This window comes from Struthio camelus, chromosome Z (genome assembly GCF_040807025.1).
Source record: "Struthio camelus isolate bStrCam1 chromosome Z, bStrCam1.hap1, whole genome shotgun sequence".
Classification (NCBI taxonomy): domain Eukaryota; kingdom Metazoa; phylum Chordata; class Aves; order Struthioniformes; family Struthionidae; genus Struthio; species Struthio camelus.
Genome location: NC_090982.1, coordinates 31,813,755 through 31,833,212, shown reverse-complemented (window position 1 = coordinate 31,833,212; position 19,458 = coordinate 31,813,755). Strand labels below are relative to the sequence as shown.

At 36.5% G+C, this 19,458-nt stretch overlaps 1 protein-coding gene across 7 annotated transcripts in view; it reads left to right on the top strand.

Moving 5' to 3' along the window:
* Positions 1-18,203, top strand: part of LOC104144611 (cytosolic carboxypeptidase 1) — a 74,306-nt gene extending 56,103 nt beyond the window's left edge. For all 7 annotated transcript variants that reach the window (XM_068927084.1, XM_068927087.1, XM_068927089.1 and 4 more), the window contains 2 exons: positions 1,881-2,041; positions 16,297-18,203. In XM_068927084.1, coding sequence (XP_068783185.1) covers positions 1,881-2,041; positions 16,297-16,450 — 315 coding nt within the window. In that variant the 3' untranslated portion in view covers positions 16,451-18,203. The remainder of the gene's footprint in view (positions 1-1,880; positions 2,042-16,296) is intronic.
* The last annotated feature ends 1,255 nt before the right edge of the window (positions 18,204-19,458 follow it).

The following is a 19,458-nucleotide window of genomic DNA, read 5'->3' as shown; positions in this document are numbered from 1 at the left end:
ACATTAGTAATCCATGTAACAGTGAGGTTACTGTTTCTCTTCTCCTTCCTCTTCCACGTACTTGTTGCCTCTTGTCCTTAATGTTATTTTAATCTCTTTGGGGCAGGGACTGTGTCTTCCTGTGATTAGCGTAGTGGAGCCCCAGCTATGACTGGGGTCTTCGAATGTTACTGACGTGCAAATACAAATACAAAATAAAAACACAAAATGGGCCTCTGTGGATAAGGTACTGCACTGAGAGTGAGGAGAACTGATTTCTGTTCCCAGCGGGGTCAGTGACATGCTGTGAGACACTGTGCAAATCGCTTCAACCCTCTGTGCCTGCATTTCTCCATCAGTAAAGTGAGGATATTTCTTCCTTTATTGATAAAGTGCTTTGAAATCTACAGCATAAAAGCACTATAAAAGAGGTAAGTAGTATTGCTATTAACAATAATACTCAAATATCCAATTCTTGTTCACTACTAGGAGGTTTCTATAGCACTTGGCTGGAGGATGGCACTGTTTAGTATAGTGAATACAGCTTTAGCTTTCTAGTTACTAAAAGGGCCTTAATTGTGAAGATTACTGAGAAAAGGAGAACGCACAAGAAAAATACAATGAAACTTACCATTTGTTATGTTTGCGTATGTTCAAAACAGGAGCACCTGAAGAATGCTGCAGACTGTACCATTTTGGAGCAACATAGCACCTTCTTTTCAACTTTGCATTTTAACATACAGCATCAGTGTGGCAACAGACAAAAGCTTATGTGTATGTTTTTTAGCTTGTAGGCAAAAAAAAATGCCTACCCCATTCTTTTTGCTTTGTGTATTTTCTTACTGGGCGACTTAGCTTGCCACCATTTCCTGGTTCTGCTTCCCTGCTTGTTTTGTCAAAGCTCTTTTTTAACTACCTTTCTATTAAAAGGTGTAGAAGAGACAAACTAAAATCCCTTCAAATTATCCTGAAATCCAGAAGAATGTGTGTTTGGGGGAGGTTATGACATTGAATTAATTATTGTGTATGCAGTCAGTACTAGCCAATTGCGTAACTGTTGGGAGCCACTCTGGAATAATCATTCCCATTTCACAAATGAGATGGGGTCAGATGTTTTCTCCATATGTACTGTACTGCTGATTAAATTAAATGTATATAATTATCTGATGAGAGTCTTTGTCACATTTGTGAACTCAGAGAATTAAGTATGTTCCACTTGCTAAGTCCATTGTATAGAGGAAAATGTCTTGCTATCTCATCCAAGATAGAAAAGAGTTACAGGATGGGATGCTTTATATTTGTCTTTTTTAGTGACTAAATGTGTGAGTAAGTGCTTTCAGAATTAACAAATACTTTAACTTACAGGAGGGAAAGAGATGTGTTTTGTCAGGCAGTAACCTTATTGTCTTAAAATGCCTTATTTATGTCTTAAAATATCAGTGAACTTGATCCCACCTACAGTGTGAAGTTTTATTCTGACAGGACTTTCTGTTGAATAATTTTATATTTTAAATCTTAATGTATTAAATCCTACTTGTAAATTATTGTCTCTCCTTTTTTTTTTATTTTAATTCTTAAATTTTTAAACTTAGAATCTCTGATTTCTCTCTTCCTGTGCAACTGTGTAAGTCCTGTTAGTATTCATATGCCAGAAGTGTAGACTAAGAAACTCGGAAGAAATGTTGAAGCCTCCAGAAATATCTGCGCTATCTTAGAGGAATCAAGTTGTTATTCGCTGGGGATTTTTAAATACTCTTTATTGTACAATTCTTACTTATTCTGTCTTTAAAGCAAGAGTATAATAAATAAGAAATATTGACGTGTGTATAATAATACTACAGTATGTGTGGGTCCATCTACATGCACCTCTTTTATCTTTTTAAATCTTATTTTTAAATTAGGGGTTGCAGATAGGTACAAGAGAACTGGAGGAGATGGGAGCCAAGTTCTGTGTTGGCTTACTGCGTTTAAAAAGAGTGGTCTCACCTTTGGAATACAGTCTGACTTCTAGTCTGTTGGATATTGAAAATGAGCTGATTGAGTCAAGCTGTAAAGTGACAAGGTAGTACACATTTTTTGTTTTTACTTTCTTTTCAGACGGCCTCTAAAATGAGGTAACACTTTGCTCAAAAATGTTCTTCCACTTCATCAGAAATAATGTTGATGTGTTATGACGTGCTAGTGTAACAGGAATCTGAGTATATTGGAAACTGGTCTTGATAATTCTGTTTGCTTCGGGCTTTTAGAGAAAACAGTAATACTGAGTAAGACTATAAGATACGTTTGTTGCTGGTATAAAGATTTTCAATTTTAATGTCATCAGGGAGCTGCTTCATCCGGTAAAACTCAGTAGTTGTCAATAATTTTGGAGGGGAAGCTTTTTTTTTTTTTTTTTTTTTTTATTACTGGCTACAGTGTTAAAAATGTACTTAGACTTAAATTATAGAAGTTGAAATTTATTGAGAGAATTGTAAGTTTTTCTTCCAACCTCCCTCCCCCAGTACAAATATATAACAACACTTAATAAATTTAAAATGCATGAAGTAATGTCAGGGTCACAAAGAAATATGTGGTATCTCCTCAGTGGCTAGCTTATTAAATTGCCAGATTCTTAAAGCTCTGGATAGGCTTGCGGAAGTATGTTTCCATTCTCCAAGTAATGTTTCGGTATCCACATGCCCACGATAACTGGAGATGCACAAGAAACAGATTAATTCAAATGTACAAGCTTCTTTTCCTGAAAAGCTGGTTAGTGATGAAACGGAGTTACTGGTTTCAGTAAAGCATTAAAGTTAGAGTAGAAAAGAGTAGGGTTTACACATTAGGATATGTTATTGCCTGGTGTACTTAGAACCAAAAATGTAGCAATACTGAGAATCTAAAAAAAATAAATTTACTGTTGTATCTGTGGAACTCAAGTAATGAGGTGCTTGAACCTTAGACTCTAATTAGATGCTAGGTTAATGAGCAGTTAGCTAGTCTGTAGACCATGAATACTAGCAGAGGTGTAGGATAACACCTGTAGTACCCCGTGGAAGAAGGGAGGAGGTCTTCAGTTCCAGTATGAAAGTATGGCACATGAAGTGTCACCAGAATGTGGAGCACAAGGAATAACTGGAACTTGAGAAAATGCTTGGCATATACACTCAACAAAAAATGCACAGTAAAAGGCACTGACAAGTAGAGCATCCTAAGGGTTGTACTTAGAAGTATATGAAAGGTGGCTGCAGTGTGTAGCTGCCTTGGATTCAAGGCGCTGGATGGCTGCATCCCCCAGTACCATTTGCTCACGAGTGCAACATTAGTGTGCCAGCTAACTGCTGAGCTGCCACCATCAGATCCTTTTCTGCTTGGATCAGGCTGAATCAGTGATTTCTGGAAAAGACGTGATCAGAAGGTCTCTGGAGTACCCCTCTCCTGCCAGTGAGAAAGTCTTGCTCTGAAGAGTTAGTTGGGGTGGCTCACTGGAAGAGAGTCTAGCAGCAGATGCTGAAAAAAGCAAATAATGGTATAAAACTGTTGTGGTGGTTCTGGGCTGGTATCTCTGCTGCAGACTACACAGAGCATTTTAATCACTAAAAATGCCTTGCTGTTGCTTACCATACTACCGCAGCATCGGTACCGAAACACCACCAGCAGCAGAGAGCAGTGTTCATTCAATATTTGTAACGTTATTGTTCAATGTGTCACTGTTAAGTTCTCACTTGTATGGTGTTTGAATTACTGTGAGCCTTGTAGGAGGTAGTTAGACAAGGAAAATAATTCATTAGTGTCCTTGTTTTTGCAGGTATAAAACCATGTTCCAGTAATCTCTATGGTGTGTTTTTTTAAAAAAAAAAAAAAAAAAAAAAAAAAGAGAAGAAACTTTGGATAGTCTTGAACTCTTTCTGTTTTTCCTTGCCTTGGTTGAAAATCCTGAACAAATTAGCCTTTGGAGCAAGCTAATATAACTCTTTGCTTTCCCATAGAAAAACTCGTATTTGGCCTTTTTTGTAGCTTATAGAGCAGCCATGTAGGCCGTTCAGCTTGGGAAATCTGTTTTGTCCCTTGTTACGCTAGGGGCTCAGGTTGCTGATCATCATGTTACTGTGGAAAGCACTTCTCTTATCCCAAGGCTTTTCGATGGCAAAAACATATTCTGTAGGGTTTGTCTCATGGACAGAGGGCAGACTAAGGAAAAGGTTGCATTGCTTATATATTGTTTTATATGTGTGGCCAGAGGTGTGGATGTATATAATCTAAACATAATCTATTCAGGGCTCTTCTCAAAGAGATGAGAATCTTTCTTACTGCCTGATGGAAATTTCATTTGTTTTTCAGAATGAAATGTAAGTTTTGGCAAAAGAACCCAAAGCGTTAACTACTTAGGAAGCATCGTCTAGGTGCTTCAAACAAATTCTGTAGTGCATCCCAAACAGCTATATGTAAAGATAGGGAGCAAGGTGGGCAATGCTTTACACTGCAAAGCTTTTGAGGGACGACACCCGGTGCAATTCAACCTTTATTACGCAGGAAGTCACGCAACAGCAAATAAAATGAAATACTTTGATTATAATTTTCCTCACAAGGCCATAACCAAAAGGAAGAGAGAAAACTAGGAGATGGAGGAGGAGGAAAGAACATGACAGCTGCCTTTGAGTGTTTAAAGACAGATACAAGGAATCTGTTGTCTCTCCAGGGCAGGCAGGACCATAACTGTTGGCCTTAAATTGCAAGGATGAGTCAGCCTTGACTTTAGGAAAAAAATTCTGTTTGGCAAGCAAAAATGAAGTTCTGGAGTAGATCATCTGAGGAAGTTGCAGTTTCCATAGAAGACAGAGAATAGCGTAGAAAGATTTTAGCCCAGAACGGCAGTGGGGATAGTTGAGTTAGCTTTACACGCAGAGGTAAACAAAGTGGCAGTGTGGAACTTGTTCAGTAAGTAACATGCTAAAAATAATTATCCATAAATATTGAATGGTTTGAGAGTGGCTGTGAATCTCTGTTTGTGAATCTGTTTGTGTTCTGTGTTTGAATCTGTTTGTGAATCTGTTGAGAGGGGTATCTTTAAGTCTGGCCTCAGAAGATGCTGAGTGCTAGCATCTGTCTGAATTGGAGCGCCAAGTTAGATAATCAAGTGTTCCAAAATCACAGTCTGTTATGCAGAACTTTCACAGCCATGTTCCTAATCTCTGAAACCGTTTCTTTGGTGTTTCTGCCACAGTATGCCTCAACAGTTTTGTAAATATACGTTCTTCCGTAAATCTGGGCTGGCAGTAAGGCAGTCTGACTTGACAGCTGTTGTGGATGGCCTTTCAGTGATGGCCCGTCAGTAAGGGCATATGTTCTTCTCCTGCGTTCCTTCTGTCCGTTCGTTTAGCATGCTGAACTGCATAATTTAATATTGACATGTAACACTTTGACTTGTAAGGTTCCTCACATTATTACCCTTGAGCACATCCCCTCAAAAATAGGTTTACTTTTTATTTTGTTTGCAGATAACATTATATGTTAATGAGACTGTATAGTATTTTCCTATTCGGAAGTGTTATATGTTACGTACTTCCTATGCAGAAATGTTACATTATTCTCAATTTTATTAGGACTAAGCTTCAGTGTAAAATCATTCAAAATATAGTAATATTTCAAAGAGCTAGAAGATATGGTTGTAAATGATGAATCCTCAGGGGAGTGTTGGAAGACAGCCACAGATTTCTACGTAGCTGTATATTAATTGCTAGCTCAGATGCACATATGTATTTTTATATTATCTTTTTAGAGAAGGGTGACATCCCAACTCACAGATGAAGTTAGTGGTTGTGCTTTGGAAGAAACTGTGGGCTAACTTTCCTAGTCCATTTATGTTGTTCTTGATGGAGTGGTCTTTGTAACTTCATTTTAAATGTTACTGTTACACTTATGTTAATAATAGATTTCAGTTTAAGTGCAGGACACCTGAAATCTCAGTAAGCATGGAGAAAAAATTGTTACGTAGATGTGGCGTGTACTCACCCAGTTACTGGCAAGGAGTTTACCAAGCTATTTTTAATAATTCATTAAGTCTGTGGATTATCGTAGTAGTAACTGCAATGAAATATTGGACTTCTGCCAAGCTAAATGTATTCTAGCTCTCCTATCCTTATGAAGTTAGAATTTAGGCAACCTCGCAGGCTTTATTTCCTTAAGTTACAAGTATAGTGTGGATGACCTTGCATGCAATGTGTTGTGGTTTTTTTTTTTTTTTTTTGGTTCCTAAACTGTGTTATGATGTGTTATACTGATGTGCTTCTTAACAGCTGCATTTTTCCCTCTGTAAGGAGAATACCACAAATTTCAGATTGTGCCACTTGGATCTGGTACTGTTTACCCCAGTGCAGTGTAACAGCTTGGAATGTTTTTCCCTTTTGTTCGCTTAATTTTTATTGCCGCAGTAAATGCAGCCATACGTGTATTTCACTTTTTTTAAACAATATTTGGTAACAATTTTTCACACATTAATAAAAAATAATCACACTGCAGCTACTCCAAATGTAAGAGAAATTTCATCATTATTAAGATTCCAGTTTCTAAACTGGTAAGCACATGTTGCTTTTGCGCACTATTCTTATATGAAGCATGTGTTTCAAATGCATGTAGAGGAAATACGACAACATAATAAGTTTAGGTAAAAGCCATCCAAATAACAAGTATTTGTCTCGGCTTTTCAACGTCAAGGCTGTTCTGTGTTGTGTGCTGTATTCCAGAAATCAGTTATGCTGAAAAAACAGAGTTGTGTAAGTTGTAACATAACCATAAAAATGCAAAAGATCTGATGACATGCTAAGTAACGCATACCAGATGGTTGGCAAGTTCTATTATCTCCCATTTGTCTTGTGTGGAAAAAGCATTGCACAAAATTTAGTTGACCATTCAATTTTGCTACTGAAATATAAATTTATTTTTCCTTATATTGGAACTCAAAATGGTTCTTGAAAAATCAGGTCATAAATCTTGCTCTTCACTGATATTCTAAGGAATCTAGAAAATGTCAGTGCAATATGTCTCAGTTGTATTTGACTTCATCTACATTACTCCAAGATAAAATTACCAGGTCTTTCCTGAGATTTTACATACCTGTTGGTTTTTCAGTTAGTCTGTGGAAAAATGTTGTATTCATTACTAAAACTCATTATGCTGATGCTGTAATGGTAATTTTAAGTTGTTAAGGGAGGTAGCAAGCTGGGCTTCCTCATAAAAAAGAAAGCAGTTAGCACAAGATTCAGGGATGAAGCAGAGATGAATAGGGAGTATGTGAGCATCTCACTATCCTGAGGCTTAAGATGGTGTTAGGATTTGGGTACTTACGTGGAAGATGAGTAATATAATTTAATTGGCCTAGGAATGGGACAGGTGTTTGCGATGAGAACTCTTTTCTGACAAAAAAATTTGTTTAGATAGTGGCTTCTTATAAAATACTGTTTCACCGTATTAAAGATAACATTGATGTTTTTGCTTTGAAGGTGTGTTGAAGTTCTTTTATAAGATTTTTCTATCTTTACCATTGTAGCTGCACTTTATTTTAAACTGAACAAATGAACAAATGCTTTTTTTTTTTCATGGACTATCACACAGAAATAACGGTGAACTATTTTGTGGTTGTTCATTAATGATCAGTTTTTCATTGGTATGGCTTAATGTGAAGATTTTTTCCATAAATAGCTTCTGAGCTAATTATATTTTGCTGGTGAGTTTCCGACTCCATCCTAAAGGACCAAGTCATGAAAATTCAAAACTAAATGTATCGTAAACCAAAACTTTAAGCTGGAGAGAGATCACTGAATAACTTCAGTATTGTTTGGAAACTGAATGCTTGTACAAAAATGAGATTTAAAAAATTTTCCCTCATCATGACCTTTGCGTCTTCTGCAGCTAGAGATCATGAAAGGTTCTGTACTGAGAAGCCAAATGCTTCTGTACTGAGTAAACAAGGACAGTTAAGAAGGACCCGGATTGGGTTGCATACATGTGCAATGACAAAGCTTTTATGGTAGAGAAGCATTCACATTAAAAGTATTAAGCTTTATTGGAGAAATCTATTGACCGTATTTTAGATTTTTCTAGTGTCTGGTGGCTTTATTTCTTAAAGATAATATAGATCAATTTTAATAACACTAAAAATGTGATGTGTAAGTTCCAACAACTGATCTTTAAAATGCAGCATTAAGACTAGAATAAGTTGTGTGTTTGTATTTGACTCTGTATACTTTCTGAACCCATCTTAAAAGTGATTTGGTAATCATGATTGTTTTTACAGGAGCTCATTTCATTGAATTCAAAGGCAGTGCTTTTTACTAAAAGCTGAGAGCAGAATCAGACTTAACTGAACAGGGGTCATCGTTCAGAGGAAGGCTCATACTTCCCTGTTGTGTGTGTCACTACTGTTATATGTCCCAGTATCACACAGTCCCTTTTTTTGTCAAGCGTGCGTTTTTTTTCTTGAACTTTTTATGTAATCATAGCAGCCTTACATGTGTCCACTGATTTGATTGAACCTATTGATGTTGTATCAAAACAGATTTGTTTAACCAAAGTCAGCTAAGCAGTCACCTCCAATTAAAAACATTGGAAAGTATTTAAGTAAATAATGCTTAGTGTGTAAGCTCTAGAGCAGTATGAGTAGAATTTTTTAAAACTATAATTCAGGTACCCTTCTGAGACAGGAGAGAGCCAGTGCATCTTCATAATAGTAGGAATTTATTATCCAGTTAACTGTATTGACACTTTTTTGTTTCTGGAGGCTCAGAAGCTGAGTTCTCGAGCATCTCAAGCCACCATCTTTTCTGACTTATTCACTTGCAGAAGTCTGTCTAGAGCAAAGCAATTTTCTTCTTTCTTGCTCAACAAACATGCCCATACTATAATCAGACCAAATATCTTTGGGGGGGGTCTCGGTTTCCTGTCTTTTGCAGCACTTGCTGCATGTCTCAGCAGAAAGTTCAAAAAACCCATGCAGTTTATCCATGATGATACTCCCAAAGGAAGTCTTCTGTTCCCCACCTTTTAGGGGCTGGCTTGTATTCAGAACTGAAACACATACCGTAAAACAGGGTATAGTTGAAGGTCAGCTCTTTTATGGGGTAAGGGAAATAGTGGATGCCTCTATTCTGGATATTATTTTAAATAAATTTTAACTAAAGTCTTTTCTAATGTATCCTTCTAAAAGCCACTTTCTACTATCTCAGGAGGTACTTGAGGAGTGCTTAATATCTAACTAAGGATGAGATATTTCCTCAAAAAAAAAAACCTGGATAGTATCAAGTGGCAACTCCTCTCGTAGATGAGGAATATTCAGAATTAACAGCGGAAGAAGATAAGTGTGAGGCAGCATCGATCTCCACTAGCCTTTCATACATTTTTGTATTTAAGCAGTATTTTGAGATCACTGAACGAGTTTTCTGGGCTAGTTTATATTTCTGTTTTAAGGTGAAAAAGAATACTGGACACTGCCTCAATGTGTTGCTATTTTTTAAAGGCTTGTTTTTGTTTGGTTGGGGTTTTTTTGACCTCTTGGAGGTGTGAGCAGTGCTCTAGAATAGTTGACTAGAAGGCGCCAACTAATTTCCAGTGATTAAGGGATACCAGTTCTTAGTAACATTTCTAATGAGGATCAGCAAAGGCTTGGGGGAGCTCCTTTCCTCACTTACCAGTCCTGCAGTAATGAAATGTGGAGTGGTATTTCTGGCAACTGTTACCCCTGAAGCACAGAGGATTTGGGCTCCCTGACTTTAACAAGCCATACTGCTGCTTTGAGAAAAAGGATTTGCTTGGTAGTTCCCCCTCCCACCCCCGCTACTTTTCTGTTTATAGTCCCTCTCTTCATAATTAATGGGAAATAGATCTCCCATAATTTTGTTTTGCTCCTTAGTGCTTTAAAAAATTGTAATTTTTACTAACATCTCCTGAAGCCTTTATGTCAAATATGTGAAAGAGATAAGCTGATTGCCCTTTGATCCACACCGTGCATCCACAGTGCTGAGACTGCAATTTTTCAGGGTGGTAAGTCTGTATCAGGTGATTTTTTTAGATGTTTATTCACCTGGGTGCTGGAAATAGACAGTGAGCCTCTACTGAGTAAAACTTAAAAAGGTAGTTCTGTTCCACTTCAGAGGTGATCATACAATTTCTTATACAATTTTATATGGGGAGATTCCATTCCCATTATTTTACTATAATAAAGCTACTGCTTATGCTTTCCTTGTATATCTGTGATTCACTGCTCATTACTCACTATGATGAATGATACGAGAAACTACCTACAGAAAATTCAGGTAAGAAATTCATAAATAGAAATATGAAAGAGTGGTTTTTAGAAGACTAATGTGTCCCGGTTAGAATAGAGCAATGAATAAGATCATAGTTACTCCGTTTATATTTTTTGGATGGTACTGCTATTACTTTTTTAAAACCATAATTTTTAATGCTTTAGAGAAAAAAAAGAGGCAAGTTTAAGCATTCAGAAGTATCATTCTTAATTTTGCAAATGCCTTTGAGCATTTCTCGAAATCTCTGATTTCACTAGCTGTACTTAAACTGACGAAGTAAATGTTAAGATTTTGAAATACATTCCCAGTATTTCATTAGATGTAGGCTCAAATTCCTTGAGTTCATTTTGAACCCTGTCTGAAACATATTTGACTTAAGAAAAATAAAGCAGTAAGTAGATTTATTTCCCTCCGGCAGTGCACTTTAACATTTTAAGTGATGAATTAAACACTTTATTTTTCTTTAATTATTTTGAACCCTTTTGCCAATGTTTTCCTCCATTTCCAAATGGAAAAGATTAGACTAAGTGTAATATTGATCTTGTAGTAAGAATTACAGTTGTTATGCTGACAGGTTTGATAGAGTCTGTATGCAATGAAATAAAAACACATGACTAGTCATAACTACTAGGACTTACTGGAATTATCTTTTGCCTGATAACTTGACCTGGTTTTGGAAATTCTAGTCCTTTTTTTGGTTCTTTTACGGTTCATTGGTGTGTTCTAGGACATAGGGTATTTTTGTTTATAAACTTAATTAAATTATAACAGAGAGACAGACTAAGCTTTTGGAACCCAGCATATCTAGGGAATAGTAGAAAAGGTAGACTGTCAAAAGGAGATACGGGAAAGAAAAAACCTACTGCAAAACTCATTTCCTGCGGTTGTGGTCTCACCATTTGAGAAAATACATCCGACTGATAGGGGAAAGAAATGAGAGGTACATGCAGGAGACCTGGGCTAGGACCCTTGCAGTGGGTCTCTTCCTGGGCTGTCAGAAGGAAACTGTATTTGACCTACACTCTTATTTACTACTTCCACCGTGTTTACTATTAACCTTTGCCCAGACCTTTGCATGTTTGTGCTCTCAGATGAAGCAGACTTGAAGTTTTCTTCCCACCTTTCTGCAGCAGGCCCAGCGGACACCTGTTAACCTTCTATTGGCCTACCAGTGTCTTAGGAACACAGTTTAGGCAAAAAGAAGACATCTTACGCTGCTACTTTCATCCTATTTTCCTGTGTCATTTTCAGAAAGTTGGGAAAAAAAAAAAAAAAACTGTCAAAGGTGAGATGTGGGATTTCACTGATTGGCCTAGTGGCAATTGTAGGAGGAGAGTGCTTATAGACGAAGACCCTCCTTTGGCATCAGTGCTATCTTGCTTTCAACTCTCTGTGAACGGTAGAAACAGAGTACAGAGAACTGCCGAGTTACAGAATCCAACCTACTGAGGCAGCGCTTCTCTCTCTGCTTTCATTCCAAACAGTTTTCTAATACAAAAAAGTAGCTTACTGTAAAACTTTGTCTTCTCTAGGATGAGATGAGGAAATAGTAAGCTAGAAAAAACAAGTACAAGTAGCATATTAATAGTTAGTTATTCTTCCTATCCCTTTCATACTTTTCTTCCACTTTTGTTACTGTGATGCAGTTATTAGTGTTTGAAGTGCTGCAGCCAGTGATTGGTAAATGTGACTAATTTAGTCCAGTTCTGAGTTTCACGAAAGGTATTCTGGGGCAGCACCACAAAGAAGGTGCTGAGATTACATTTTCTTAGGCTGTGGAATGAGACTACATAACGCTCATAATCAGGATATTTGAAAACAAAACATAAATGGTATTTGGATAACCAGCTTATGGCTGGGAAAGTAGTCAGACATGTAACTCTTCCTCTTTGGCCCTGGAAATTCCCTTAAGCAAATATCCTACTGCTTGGTAAAAATGCACAGATCAAAAACTGCTTAAGGGGACAGCAGTTGTAGCTGCATGTGCGAGTACATTGTCTGCTGTAGAGGCTTTGCTGATTCCTAACAGACAGTGTAGACCCTAAGGGCAAATGAAAAGCAAAAGTTTGGAGAAATGATTTTCTGTTATTTCTTAATTCTTTTTCACCTCATTTTCCCTCCTCTGGTAACACTTTTAAAAGGAATCATGACTACTTCAGATTTTCTTTTCTTCCTTTCCCAACTCCCCAGACAGCTGCAAATCTTCATAGTTTGACAAGGAATATTTCTTAATTTTACTTTTCTTTTGAAGTTTGTAAATGTACAGTCTTTCCCTATAGTCTCAGAAGACTGTTGGTCTCTGTGGGCTTGAAATTGGTATTGGTTGCATCTGGCTTATGGACTAATTTCCCCATAATTGACTCATATGAAAAATTAAAAATGCAACTATATCTCTTGAGGGGCAAAAACAAAATTTTAGCTGGAAAAGAATCTATCATGTTAGTGACTGGATTTGTTTTTGAAAATGTTCAGAGCATTAATTTAAGTAAGAAAAAACAGTGAGGTATTGACTTTTTTAATTTAAATGAGATCTTCTTTTAATAAGAAGTTATAGTCATTCCTAAATTCAGTGTTTTAAATGACAAGAGAGAGGAAGGATTTTTTACATATAGGTATATAGATATCTATAAAAGTGAAAGGAATATTCTTAGGAAGTGTTAGTGCTTTGTAGACATGAAGATTGCAACGTGGTATCAGGTATACTAATTCACACTTAGAAGTTCATCTTTTTACCCCTAAAACGTTGCCTAAATAAAATATATGAAAACTGAAGTTTTGCAGAGGGCATTTTTTTTTTTAACAGCCATGACTTTAAAGAAAACACACGAGTTGTGACTTTCATTACATTACAAACTGTAGTCGTGTGATAAACAGTCTCTCCTATGCTGAGGAAAAATAATGGTTTCCTTTGAAAAAGAAAAGCAGGAGGTGTAGGGGTAGAGGAAGAGGGATTATTGAGTAAGTTAATTAGAAACAGCCCAAGGGAAAAGTTAGGAAATTAAAACCCATAGAATCAGCATGACGGCAGCTAAAAATACATTGTCACAAGATATGCTGAGGCGGGGAGCGGCAGGGGGGCAAATGAAGAGTTTGATTAAACAGTAAGATTTTTCCTCAGGTATCTGGATTTCTGTGTTGCTGGTGACCCAGCCTCAGTAAAAGAGTGAAGTAATAACCTTACTTTGCAGATTCATGGTAACACACAGAATAAAGTTAATATAAAGTTAAATATCCAAAGTTAAAATTTGCTACATCAAAAGAAAACAAAGCATGGAGAAAGCAAATCTATGTGCGAGTGATAGCCAGCACAGGTTTTTCCACTAAATGCAGTGAATATTCAGGTACTAATGTGTGAGGAATTAAAAACTCAGGAAGGGGAAAAGGAAAAACTCATCTTAATAAATGGAAAGATAACATTTAATTTCAATATAAAGATTGAGAAGTGGCACCTTGTGTCATAGATGGCCGTAAAAAGCTAACGTTATCAGGCAGATTTCAGAGCTAGTGCTTAAGTTAAAGGTTTGCGGTTTTGAGAATCTGTGCATCTACTCTGCTGGTGCCAGTGCTTTTCTTGAATAGAGAAAATAATTAGATTTTATTAAATGGGGAAATATCAACTAAAATCATCCCTCTGTTTTTGACCTGAATTTTGAAAATATCTATGCAGTAGCAAATGTCTAAAATGGTATATCTGATGTGTCACATCAGACACAGCAACTTTAAGACTGTGCTGAATTTCGAAGTTAGAAGTTTGTTCCTTGATTTTTAAATCCTGTTGAAGCTCAGCTTGCTTCTACTGTTATTTATTTGTAGCTAACCTAAAATGAAACATAAAATACTGTAGCAGTAATGCTTTGTGTACTCGGCAGTGCCTTAGGTATATGTACGTATATATTTTACAACACAATCTAAAATACAGCATATTCTGTGACCTGGCGAGCCATTTTGTATATACTGAACTAAATGGTTTGCTTAAGTATCCAGTTCTGTGCTTTCTGCTTAAATAGTTTTTGTTGATTGCTTTTTTTATTTTTCTTTTACTGGATTAACTGTGTGAGTTCAATTTCCACGTCATAATACGTATTAAAAAATACAGATTTTCTTGAAGAGCTTTCCTATTGTATGTTATACCTTGCTATCATTAATTTTTATAAGTGCCTACAGTAATGCATCTCTTATGCATTAACATCGCACTGTCAGTGGCTAATAAAATATTTGTCATTGACACAGCTTGTTCTAGTTTTCTGTTTCAGTATTCAAAATTATTAGTTAATATTGGGGCAATGTTCAGATTTAATGGCTCCATTTCCTGTGAATTGAATTACACAGTCTATCCTGCATTTACAGTGTGGATTCCCTGTATACGAAAGCTAACAAATCAATATCTATTTTAAGTGATTAGAAGCAGAAGTTGCAGAAAAAGCTGTGCGTTTATTGGCATGAGATGTGTTTAGCAGAGTTCCTTTCATTTATATTTTTTCAGTAAACGAAAGTTTTCAATTCTGTGTTTTCCTCCATTTAAAGTGTTGCAGGTAGTGACTTACTAGGGCAGAAAGCATCACAAGGTGGGAGCTCATGTTTTCTTTGGTTGGTTCTACCACAGCTGCTTTGTGCAAAACCTGTATCCTCATGATAACATGATTTCTCCACCCATGAAATGAAAGAGGCTCGTTAGTAAAGATACTGGTTACTTTCCTCATTTTTCTAGTCTCATTCTTTCTTTTTTTTAAACTTAGAGCTAACAGTTCTTTTCATCTGTTGCTGTCCCAATATATGAATCAGTTGCCAACTGCACCAAACATTACACTATTGCATGTCATTGAGGTTACAGATAGAGGCAGAATCGTATGAAATTTATTTGTGCTGAAGGGAGACTACGTTGCAGATTCAGGTGGTCTACTTAAGCTCTTAAAAAGACCTTTAGGAAGAAGTAGTGATTAATCTTATTCAACTATAAAGCCACAGCCAAGACAGGCTGTTGCATACCTTAAGATGAAATTCATCAAAAGTAGTATATTAACATTAATTCAAATACCTGTTATCTTTTTCAGTAAACAGAATATTCTCGCTGTTTTTGTATGAGTTCTGTATGATTTGATGACCAATTAAAATGAGCACATTACAAAAATCTTAGGACCTCATCTGAATTCAAAGCTACTTATGAAATATTTAGAAGTACTTAGTGCTTTTAGGCAGATAGCTTTTTATGTCCCAAGAGGGGTAGTAAAACCATGTGTGGAAAACAGACAGGTCTTTATTTTTCTGTGTCCTAGGAAGGTGAGATGATCAAAAAAAGTATATATTAACCTTTCTCCAGTTAACCTAATGATGTTAATTCCTGTTAGTCTTGGAGGCTGTTAGTTAAGGGCACAGACACTATAGACCATTCTCTGACCACTTCCTTAAATCTGCTCATTTCCTTAAATCTGCTACTTCTGGATTGCCAGGTTTAACATATAATTTTTAAATACTAACTGCGTGGAAGTATATGAGGACCTGATATGAACCATATGGGAACATAACCTTACTTGTAGACGAAAAACTTGATTTTGTCACCACGGTTGCCTACAGTTGAATCACTCACAGTGCTTTACAGTAAACTGTGTATTTCAGCAAATACAAAGATTTCCTTCCTGAATTTGTAGATGTTGATCTGGTTTTTAATTTACTTAAACCTAGGAGCAGTAGCTATTTCTTTATGTATTTGTATCCTTCTGCAACACTTCTGATACTGCTGTAGCTACATGAACTTCTTATAGCCAATTAATGTAGGTCTATAGTGTGTAGCTAATTATGTAATATTTGGGTAATGAGTTGTGTAGGATTGACTAAATAGTTCAAGGTCTTCCCAGTGTGCTTTTGTCTCTCAATTGTTTTACTTGCAATTAAAAAATCAATACTTATTTCAGGTAAACTGCTCCTTTCCTGAGATCATTTTTGGATTATTGTATGTCAGGACAGGGATGGTGCATAGTCTGAATGTAGTGCTCACAGTAAACCTTTTAAAATGATTCATGCAGCTTCTTGTTCTCTGTAGCCCCACTACATATGTTTTGGATGAAGATGAGCCTCGCTTCCTTGAAGAAGTTGATTACAGCGCAGAGAGTAATGATGACCAAGACATTGATGAGGCTACTAATCAAGAAGATGGACTTTCAGACTCGGAATCAACAAGGACAGCCCTTTCTTGAACCATCTTTGCAGCTAATAATAAGAAATTAAGCACCTTGGGTTTTTAGAGTCATACTGCCTCACTCTTGTCTATCAAGAGAATGGGCTTAAGGAGATGCACGTAACTGGGGCCTGGCTAGTTCAGGGACAATAAATATTTCTGATCTATGATAAATTGGCATTTGTTTTATTTAAGGAATTCTGCTCTTTCACTTAGCACTGAATAAACAAATTTCTTTACCAGTTCATTTTCTACTAAACAGCATTGCATGGCATTTTGTGTCCTTAAACTCTATCATCAACAAATGGATTATAATTTGTGGTGTGTCAGAGCGCAGAAGCTAATTCTTTGTGGTACAGTTCTTTTGAGTTGCTTCCTGGAAAATATTTATGTACAGATTTTTTTTTTTTTTTAAATTAATATGTGTGTGTGTGTATGTATATGCGTGTGTCTTTACTGAGGTGAAGAGGTTATTTTTCGAAATTATGTTAAAGATATTTGATTGTGTTTGGAAATAATGTAGTGCCTGCTCTGAAACCATTTAACAATTACTAAATTAAAAATGAGAAAGTGGTGTATGAATTGCTGCAGTTGTTTCTTACTTCTCTGAGGGTTATAGGGTTTTACGACCGTATTCAGTGAGAATTGTTAATATCTGTTCACAGTTCAGGAGTTCTGCGCAGACCAGCACCAGCCTAAGCTTAAAAGAATTATGCATTTGTATAAAAGCTCTTCCATATAATATAGCCATCTCTTGTGAGGGAATAATGCGTTACCTAAACCACAGTTTAATATGAACTTTTTTTTTAAGTGGATATGACTATAAGAAGTGGTTAGATAACATATGTTGTCTGTATGTTTAGCTACCCACTTGTTCTTTTTTTCTTGCCTAGCATGCACATAGTTAAAATGAGTTCAATTTACTTGGACCACATTACTTGTGCCACATTAACCGTATACCCGTTTTAAATGCTTTAGGAGGGAGGGTCTGTTTTGGTTTGAACATCTTTTTACCTCATCTGAAAGCAGTGTGGACATGGCTTTGAGCAGGAGCTAGGACTAGGTAACCTCCTAAGATCCCATCCAGCTTGAGTTATTCTGTGATTCTCTGTTCCCTGTGTTTAAAGTCAGAACTGTCATGGTGTGGGATTTCCCCTTTTTGTTGTCTTTTGTCGTTACCAATTATTATTCCCCCTTGCCTCTGCTTACAATAAGATCTAATACAGAAGTGAAATTGCACCCCATTGTTTACAGAACTGACATGTTTTACTGTGGACAAGATATTTCCAAAATGATTTTTTTACTTGATGTGACCTAATTCTGGCATTCATTTTCTGTTGCATGTGCAAGGGCTGTAAAAGCATGAAGAATCATGCTTCTAAGTTACAGCGGGTTTTTAACTGATGAGAGATTTGTGTATGCTTACTGCTGCAAACGAAATGGTAGTTTTGGAGAGGAAGGTTGCCTTTGATAGAAAGATTAAAAAACAAAAGAATTAAGTATGTTAGTGATTCTCAATGGGGAGATGATCTTTCACTGGTTAACTTCTCGGTCAAATGCAGCATCTGGTTGATGATGCCTGATTGATGGACTTACATCTTGATTCTGAAATTGGGGGAGGATTTTTGACACCTCCCCCAATGATAGCCCTCAGTGACATGCTACTGTATTTTTGTTTAAAGGCTTAAATTTGTTAATCATGAACTGTGAGATGTGAGGATGTAACAGAACTACGTATGTTCTTTTTCCCTGTTTAAATCTCTCTAAAGTGGTCATTGTTTATGTTCTTTGAGCTACATTGAGTAAGAAAATTTATTTAGTACTCTGTTAAAGAAGAACCCTTTGCATGAAATCACAATCACAACACGTAGGTGCGGTGAGTTTTGGCAGTCTACCAAAACCAGGGATTAACCTTGCCACAGAATTTTAAAAACTTGTAAATCAGCCCAGTGAGAGCCGTACAGAATGCTCGTGTTGCTGTGTCAATGTTATACCAGTTCTCTGCATAAATAGATCTTCACCCTTAAGATTTCTGACTTCAATACCTTCTATAACTAATATTCACTTAAGTTTTGGGGAGTATGGGATTCCAGGTATTAAAGTTGACATTATTATGCATTTCTCCTCAGTTTTCATACAAATCTGTATGAACCCTGGAACATTTTTATCATATTACAGGCGAGACTAGGAATCTACTACATAGAATTGGAAAGAATTCTGTTTTAGTAGTGCAAAATCACCTTCAGTGTTCATCCTATGTGAAAATGCATATGTGTTTTTTCACATCTTCCAGAGCTTTTAGTCTGTGCAAAAGAGGTTTTACAAATGACTTAGATAACCACTCAGGATAATAGCCACATTCCTTAAATAATAATGTTGTATTTATACATTAGATTGCTATTTCCAGCTGGAAATTATGGGCCTCATCTTCTAAGAGTGCAGTTCAGATGCAGAGGTGAAACTTTATCCTTACCTTGCACACTGTTGAAAATACAAAGGCCACATCTTGTCTGTATTTTACTGTGGTTTGTATCTAGGTGCAATATTCTAAAAGACCAAATCGCAGTTTATACTCACAGGCACACAGGTTCGTGGGAAGAACTGCCGCAGCCGTAGCTGTTTCAGACTGCTTACGGCTCTACTAAACGTTAGCACCCTTGCAGCAGTGTTAGCAGACAAATGCGTTATGTCCTGCCTTATCTGTTTTGGTAGGATGTCTGGTGGTTTAGCTGAAACTGGAATAGCTGAAACACATATTTCGCTCTGTTACTGGGGCATTTATTCCTAATAAATGGGCAGAATGTATAGCAAAGAATGACAGCTTCTTTAACTGGCATAACTCAGTTGTCTAGCATTGCCTGACCCAGGCAATTTACTGTCATTATTTTACACATTGGTGTTTCTTCAGTGTGTTTCTGATTTTAAGTGAGGCATAACTGATTCTCCATAGAAAAAGAAGCTTTTCCTATATTTGGTTCAGTAATAACAAATAACATAGAAACATTAATAATTACATTTGTGTTACTT